The 9,145-nt window shown below is 37.3% G+C and overlaps 1 protein-coding gene across 2 annotated transcripts; it reads right to left on the bottom strand.

Annotated features, from left to right (window-relative positions):
• Positions 1-511: 511 nt before the first annotated feature.
• Positions 512-4,549, bottom strand: LOC137635693 (piggyBac transposable element-derived protein 4-like). 2 transcript variants are annotated; one of them, XM_068368143.1, is made up of 5 exons: positions 4,197-4,549; positions 2,902-3,952; positions 1,504-2,443; positions 977-1,031; positions 512-640 (listed from the first exon to the last, which is right to left on the bottom strand). In XM_068368143.1, exons 2-5 carry the CDS (start codon positions 3,942-3,944, stop codon positions 525-527), a joined length of 2,154 nt encoding a protein of 717 aa, XP_068224244.1. In that variant the 5' UTR covers positions 3,945-3,952; positions 4,197-4,549; the 3' UTR covers positions 512-524. The 2 variants fall into 2 exon arrangements, with proteins under 2 accessions (XP_068224244.1, XP_068224245.1); XM_068368144.1 differs by having other exon boundaries at positions 977-1,038; positions 4,197-4,548.
• Positions 4,550-9,145: the final 4,596 nt, after the last annotated feature.

Here is a 9,145-nt window from a genome sequence, read left to right as displayed (position 1 = left end):
TTAAGAGATCTGTGGTAGCAGTGGGTCGTGTAGTTAACCCTACTGTTTAACTCTGCGAGGAACAGTGGTCTTAATTGGGACGATTAAGTCCAGAGTGAGTGTGTAGGTACATACTGTACTACAAACTAATTGAGGGCACCAAGTGCCCATATAGACTGTTCCTTCTTTCAAAGGTGAACCTAGCATAAGTTCAGACATGTGTGCCAAGCGTTTCTAACGCTAATGTGATTAATTTGTAATACAGACTTTTATGACTTGATACCTTGGTATCTTATTAACCCTGGATAGGTACGGTCCTCGGACACCCCGTTAAGGGTATACTCGGACGCGAACGACCCCGACGCCAAAAAAAATTCTTGAAAAATCAGTTTTTGCAGTAACCTCTTTTTTTCTTTTGCCAAAAAAAACTTCAATGAATGCTTAAAACTACTGTAAAGATAAAAACTACTCATCTGCATAAAAATAATTTATTATAAATATTTTAAAAAAATAAGTAGAAAAAAAAAAAGACCTTACATAAAAATTCATAAAAAAATAATTTTTCTCCTATTTACAAAAATAATTTCAGGGATTGAATCTTGAATGTCTAGGACACATCTTCCTATATTTTGGATGAGATCGGACCCATAGAGGTGAAGATCTGAAATGAGAAAAAAAGGGTAACTTTTTTTGGCCAAAAAAATGTGTCCAAATTTCATGAATTTTTTTAGGTACCCAAATGAAATCCGAATTGGCTAATTTTTTTATGGAATAAACACATGTTATCCTAGAATAGAAATATGTAAAAAAATCTTCATTATTTTGTAAATTACATATATATCAGGGGCCATATCTAAAGGTCATTTTTTGAGTACTTAGAAATTTCGTAAAAAAATACCTATATATAATATATAATATGATTTTATGCAGGTAAAAATATACCAAAATATCACAAATTTTATAGGGAACAAGAATATATATAGATATGGCAACTTACGCTTCGGATATGTCCACAAAATGGCCGCCAACCACACTGACTCAGACTCCCTGTTCTGCCTCCTGAAATGTAGGAAGGGTATGTCAATTTCAAGGTGTTATTTACTAATCTAATTATTCTTGGATATACATAAAAATTGTATGGTGGGTTGCTGGATGAATGTTGATTATTTTACGAATATAAAATAAGAATGCTGACCCAAAAAAAAATTTTTGAAGGGAAATAAAATCGAAAAAAAAGAAAATTGTAAATCAATAATAATATTTTCGGTAATAAAATTTGATGAGGGTGTTATTTACTAATCTAATTATTCTTGGATATACATAAAAATTGTATGGTGGGTTGCTGGATGAATGTCGATTATTTTACGAATATAAAATTAGAATGCTGACCCCAAAAAAAAAATTTGAAGGGAAATAAAATCGAAAAAAAAGAAAATTGTAAATCAATAATAATATTTTCGGTAATAAAATTTGATGATATTCAATCAAAAAAGAAGTAAACAAAATTTTCATGTTGTAACTTACAAATAACGCTGCGTTACAGTTTGGACAGACGCTACAGTTTGGACAGAGGACACTCTGGTGGTCCAGACAAACAGGACTCTTGCACAGGAGACAGGCAGTGTTTGTCTTGCGGTCGTCCCTAGGCGGGCAGGTGTGACACCGAATCCTTTTAGGGAGTTTTCTTTGGCCAACGGGAATTCGACGTCTTGGTGGGACCTGCTCAGGTATCTTGAAAGTATCCACCATGATTTGACGGAGTCCTTTCGACAAACTGTGTGACGTTAGATACCGATGTATTGCCTGGGGAGCACACAACTCGTAGGCGATATCTCTGAGGAACGTTCGCTTTGGCACTGGCTTGGTGAAAGGCATGGACGTATAGAGAATATAAGAATTGACCATTATTATATTCAATATCCCGTAAAAGAGAGTCATAGGCCAGCGTCGTGACTTACGAATACAACTAGATGTAGAACACATCTGGTCGAATGTGTCTACACCTCCCTTGGTCGCATTATAAAACATCTGAATGTCGGTCTTCCTTTTTTCGACTTCAGACGGATCATGATGCAGGGAACTCAACAGCATCACCTTCTTAGTCCTACTAATTTGCTGACACTGTAGAGTTAGATTGTGTTCGTAATTGAACACTGCCACTGACTCCTTTGGGGGAAGCACCTTCTCCGTAAGTTCCTTAGGAATATAAGGCTTTTGGCGAATGGTGCCACACAAATGCATGTCCTTATCCAAGAGTGACAAAGCAAGCGGTAACGTCGTGAAAAAGTTATCCGTCGTCACTGTGCGGCCACTTCTCTGAAAAGGTGCCACAAGATCAGACGTAAAAACTTCTCCAAGCGTCGATCCTCTAGGTATCTGGACAGTGTCCTTCCCCAAGTAGGCAATCGCATTACACATGTAATGCGTATCGGCATCACACGCCAATACAATCTTGATACCATATCTAGAAGAAGGGAAATGGAATTAGTAACTAATAAAGGTAAAAAGATAAAAAAAAATTAAAAAAAATACACAATATACAATTATATTACTAATCAATATAGTAATAATAATAATAAAATAATAATAATAATAAATATATAAGAAAAACATTTACAAATACGAAAGATAAATTATCAGTTATATAAATGAACAAGTTATACATAGATAGAGATAGAATAGATGATATATTATGATTTAGATATATAAATCATATAGCAAGTTCTTTACTTCACAAAATAGATATATATATATATATATATATATATATATATATATATATATATATATATATATATATATATATATATATATATATATATATATATATATATATATATATATATATATATAAACAATTTTTTTATAATTTCAAAACAATAATAACATGTGCAAATATAAAAAACAAAGAATTTTACTTACTTAGCAGGTTTATTGGGTATGTACATCTTGAATGGACAGCGCCCCCGGAAAGGGACAAGCTGTTCATCCACAGTCAGATGTGGTCCTGGGGTGTAATTGTTTCGACAATTGGTCACCACGTGATCAAAGAGTTTTCTTATGGGTGCAAGGCGATCCACTTTCACCCTCTCTTGTCTGGTGGCCGAATCATCGAACCGAATTACCCTCACCAACAGGGTGAAACGACGCTCATTCATAGTACACCTGTACAAAGGATTTCCCTCTGTGAGGTTCCACATGTCCCACGTCGGTGTATGGTTGTCCGCCCGCACTGCCGTCATTATTAGGATACCAATAAACGCCTTCAGTTCCCTCAGGTCAATGTCCCTGAGGGCAACGTTGCCCGTATGATGATAATGACTTCTCAATAGGGCAAGGCGTTCATTAGAATACAAAACAACCTCGGCTAACATGCGGTCGGTCAAAAAGAGAGAGAAAATGTCGGAAAATTTGCTCGTTCCCAACGTGAGAGAAGTGGGACCCCCAGGCTCAATCCTTGGTGTGAACATATGGGGGAGGGTGGCATTTGGGTCTCTATGCCAAACGGTACCGTCGCGACCTTTCACCGATTCAGCATCAATTTGGGTGATTGCCGACCCCCTGGCTGCCTGTAGATCCCCCCTTCTCCTCTTCCTGCTTCTCTCCTCCACTGGCGTGAGCCGAGGTACCGGTACCGTTACTGGGGGGGGACCACGTGAGGTCGATGGCACAGGACTTGTTGTCGTGCTGACTGGGACAACATGAGAACCCGAAGCCCCAACCCCCTCCTCCCCCACATCGTCGTCGGCTTCTCCATCACCATTCCCTAAGGCGACAATCTCAGGATTTTGGGTCACCGCCTGTTCCTCCTGTTCCTCCCTGACCTCCTGCTCCAACTCATCGATATTGATGAATTCTTCGTCACTGATGTCATCAACCTCCAAAGCATCATCGACATCGCTATCTAATCTCTCTAAGAGCTGATTTATGGCATCCAATCCCAAAGATTGTCTCCTGCTTGCCATTTTGATATCTGCAAAGAATGAGAAAAAATTAGAAATACGCATTCGATGAAAAATGGATCCCCTACCAATATATCTGAGGCAAAAAACAATGTCATGCATGGCCACGTGCTAGGAAAACCATCAAGGCACATTTTCCGACAAATAAACATCTAAATGAATCATTACTCTGTGATAGTTACTTAGTACGTAGTAATTTTGAAAGAAATGGGAAAAAACGAAAAAATAGCAAACACAGGAAAATCGAACACATACCTATATTATTATTAGCCAAGCTTCAAGCCTAGTTGGAAAAGCAAGATGCTCCAAGTAAGGGCTCCAACAGGGAAAAATAGCCTAGTGAGGAAAGGAAATAAGGAAATAAATTAATGATGAGAATAAATTAACAATATATCATTCTAAAAACAGTAACAAATATATACGCCATATCTGGCTAAAAAAAAAAAAAGATAGGCATGGGTAGCCAGATCATCTAGGAACACTTTCCAACACTATAAAAATATAAGTTTTACGACAAAACTTGCCAATTGCTTACGGTAACATGACTAAGCCAAAAAATGCAAAACAAATAAAAAGGTGAACTCGTGAAAAAATGGCCAACATTCTAATATACGGCTTCTCAGATAAAAAAAAAAGAAATGCACGTGTTAGCCCAACCATCAAGGCACACTTTGTAACAAATACACATGAAAAAAAAAATCAATACTATATGGCAATTCCGTACGCCGTAGTAAATGTTTACAAATATTGAAAAAAAACAGAAATTGGCAACCGCAGGAAAGCACCCCACACGCCGATAGCACCTACGGCGTACTTACAAGGTCACGCATGGGTAGCCAGATCATCTATACACACTTTCCAATGCTATAAAAATGAAAGTTTTTTTATACTATTTGCTAATTTCTCACGGAAAAATGACTTAGCCAAGAAATGAAAAAAACTGAAAAAGGGACACTCTATGAAAAATAGCAACGTGCTAATGGTGATCCCTTCTGAAAACAAAAAATTCAGCCACGTGCTAGGAAAACCATCAAGGCACATTTTCCGACAAATAAACATCTAAATGAATCATTACTCTGTGATAGTTACTTAGTACGTAGTAATTCCGAAAGAAATGGGAAAAAAACGAAAAAATAGCAAACACAGGAAAATCGAACACATACCTATATTATTATTAGCCAAGCTTCAAGCCTAGTTGGAAAAGCAAGATGCTCCAAATAAGGGCTCCAACAGGGAAAAATAGCCTAGTGAGGAAAGGAAATAAGGAAATAAATTAATGATGAGAATAAATTAACAATATATCATTCTAAAAACAGTAACAAATATATACGCCATATCTGGCTAAAAAAAAAAAAAAAGATAGGCATGGGTAGCCAGATCATCTAGGAACACTTTCCAACACTATAAAAATATAAGTTTTACGACAAAACTTGCCAATTGCTTACGGTAACATGACTAAGCCAAAAAATGCAAAACAAATAAAAAGGTGAACTCGTGAAAAAATGGCCAACATTCTAATATACGGCTTCTCAGATAAAAAAAAAAGAAATGCACGTGTTAGCCCAACCATCAAGGCACACTTTGTAACAAATACACATGAAAAAAAAATCAATACTATATGGCAATTCCGTACGCCGTAGTAAATGTTTACAAATATTGAAAAAAACAGAAATTGGCAACCGCAGGAAAGCACCCCACACGCCGATAGCATCTACGGCGTACTTACAAGGTCACGCATGGGTAGCCAGATCATCTATACACACTTTCCAATGCTATAAAAATGAAAGTTTTTTTATACTATTTGCTAATTTCTCACGGAAAAATGACTTAGCCAAGAAATGAAAAAAACTGAAAAAGGGACACTCTATGAAAAATAGCAACGTGCTAATGGTGATCCCTTCTGAAAACAAAAAATTCAGCCACGTGCTAGGAAAACCATCAAGGCACATTTTCCGACAAATAAACATCTAAATGAATCATTACTCTGTGATAGTTACTTAGTACGTAGTAATTCCGAAAGAAATGGGAAAAAACGAAAAAATAGCAAACACAGGAAAATCGAACACATACTTATAAATATACGCCATATCTGGCTAAAAAAAAAGATAGGCATGGGTAGCCAGATCATCTATACACACTTTCCAATGCTATAAAAAGGAAAGTTTTTTGATACTATTTGCTAATTTCTCACGGAAAAATGACTCAGCCAAGAAATGAAAAAAACTGAAAAAGGGACACTCTATGAAAAATAGCAACGTGCTAATGGTGATCCCTTCTAAAAACAAAAAATTCAGCCACGTGCTAGGAAAACCATCAAGGCACATTTTCCGACAAATAAACATCTAAATGAATCATTACTCTGTGATAGTTACTTAGTACGTAGTAATTCCGAAAGAAATGGGAAAAAACGAAAAAATAGCAAACACAGGAAAATCGAACACATACTTATAAATATACGCCATATCTGGCTAAAAAAAAAGATAGGCATGGGTAGCCAGATCATCTATACACACTTTCCAATGCTATAAAAAGGAAAGTTTTTTGATACTATTTGCTAATTTCTCACGGAAAAATGACTCAGCCAAGAAATGAAAAAAACTGAAAAAGGGACACTCTATGAAAAATAGCAACGTGCTAATGGTGATCCCTTCTAAAAACAAAAAATTCAGCCACGTGCTAGGAAAACCATCAAGGCACATTTTCCGACAAATAAACATCTAAATGAATCATTACTCTGTGATAGTTACTTAGTACGTAGTAATTCCGAAAGAAATGGGAAAAAACGAAAAAAATAGCAAACACAGGAAAATCGAACACATACTTATAAATATACGCCATATCTGGCTAAAAAAAAAAGATAGGCATGGGTAGCCAGATCATCTAGAAACACTTTCCAACACAATAAAAATATAAGTTTTACGACAAAACTTGCCAATTCATTACGGTAACATGACTAAGCAAAAAAATGCAAAGCAAATAAAAAGGGGGCACTCGCGAAAAAATGGCCAACATTCTAATATACGGCATCTCAGATAAAAAAAAAACACATGCACGTGTTAGCCCAACCATCAATGCACACTTTCGAACAAATAAAACATGAAAAAAAATCAATACTACTACGGCAATTCCCTTACGCTGCAGTAAATTTTTTACAAATATTGAAAAAAAACAGAAATTGGCAACCGCAGTTAAATACCCCCACATACCCATGTCTACGGCGTATATGACAAAAACAAAGTCACCGGATGGGTAGCCAGATCATCTATACACACTTTCCAAATGCTATAAAAATAAAAGTTTTTGCGATACTATTTGCTAATTTCTCACGGAAAAATGACTTAGCCAAGAAATGAAAAAAAACTGAAAAAAGGGTGACCACTCGCGGTGAAAAATGGCCAACATTCTAATATATGGCATCTCAGATGAAAAAAAAACACATGCACGTGTTAGCCCCAACCATCAAGGCACACTTTCGAACAAATAAACATGAAAAAAAATCAATACTATACGGCAATTCCTTACGCTGCAGTAAATTTTTTACAAATATTGAAAAAAAACAGAAAATTGGCAACCGCAGTTAAATGCCCCACATACCAAGATCTACGGCGTACCTGACAAAAACAAAGTCACGCATGGGTAGCCAGATCATCTATACACACTTTCCAACACTGAAAAAGCAAAAGTTTTGCGACACTATTTGGGCAATTACTTACGGAAAAATGACTTGGCCAAAAAATGCCAAAAAAACTGAAAAAGGGGGCACTCGCGGTAAAAATGGTCCTCGTGGTGATGAACGGCATTTCAACTAAAAAAAAAATCAATGCACGTGGTAGCTAAATCATCCACCAAGAATTTCCACATCCGATAACCTATACAAGTTGCACCATTCTACGACAATTTCATAATACGTAATAACTTTGATAAATAAGCAACTTACCTTAGAAGGGTAAACTCGGACGCGAACGACCCCGACGTGTCTCAGAAATCTGGAAGGAGGAGAGCTAGAGCGGAAGCACGTCTGTACAACTACCAGAGCGTGTGGGCAAGTGACCGACTGCAGGTCGATCACCCCACAAATTCCATCACGGGGGTGAAGTCACGTGATAAAAACCTCTTTTGTTTTGACGCTCGGGGTCGCGTACGACCCACCGTACCCTATCCAGGGTTAAAGTGGTGTTTAATGGTTTTTCTTTCAGATAAACAAGTTCTGTTTACTATCATACTTATGCTTAAAGTTTTGGGTTATCCTCTTTTATATAATAATATATATTTGTCCGTTAACCTGTCTGTTTATTATCTGTCAATAAAACTTGTTCTTGAGAACCATTGGCGTCTCTTTCACCTGTGTCAATTTATTGGTATAATTGTGCATTTTTAATTCTATGTATCTTATCTGGGATAATTCTGATAGAATTGTTCTGTTATGCAAGCTAATGTTGCATTGTGTTTTATGTAGTCCCCTAATGGGAGGACTCCGTCCCATAAAGGGACGAGGGGCGGTTTTATTAGTTTCTTCCTATGCGGATATAAACCTTTGTCCAATACAAGTATTGTGCGGATTACTGGTCAATATATTGACGCAGTGGTTCTATACAAACTATGCTTTACTTAATATAGGGCGAGACCACTATATTAGCTTGCCTGGTATTCATACATAGATATATGTTACTCTTCGAGACTTTCCAGAGTCTAGTAGGACTCTTCCCTGTAGGGGGGCAGGAAGCTCTAACATAGTTTATAGTTAGTTGAAAAGATGTATAACGGGTAACATCTTAGGTCTCTAGGTCTAGTCGACCGGGAATAAAATTACCTCCGGGGAGTACGGCACGTTCTGAGAATCCACAGATACAGTAATGCTCTGGTACACTTCCATCAGGACGACATGGCTTGAGCCCAAAAAACGGATTTTGAGCGAAGCGAAAAATCTATTTTTGGGTGAGATGGCCATGTCGTCCTGATGGACCCCGCCCTTGCCTTTCTAAGAAAGGGCTGTAGGACCCCCTCCCTACATACAGTATCTGTAGCACCTCGTGTACGCTACAAGGAATACAGATGGCGCCAAGATTGGCGCCAGGCACGCATACGAATCGGGGGAAAGGGAAGCCTTGGGAGCGGCTCCCCTTTTTTCTTTCCCGAATTCGTATCTCGTCAATCACCTCCTACGAGACGAAAATCTCTGTCCAGGTCGTAGATTGCCATGTGAC

This window comes from Palaemon carinicauda, unplaced genomic scaffold, assembly GCF_036898095.1.
Source record: "Palaemon carinicauda isolate YSFRI2023 unplaced genomic scaffold, ASM3689809v2 scaffold160, whole genome shotgun sequence".
Lineage (NCBI taxonomy): Eukaryota > Metazoa > Arthropoda > Malacostraca > Decapoda > Palaemonidae > Palaemon > Palaemon carinicauda.
The sequence above is the reverse complement of the archived record's forward strand: the minus strand, read 5'-3'. Positions and strand labels throughout refer to the sequence as shown.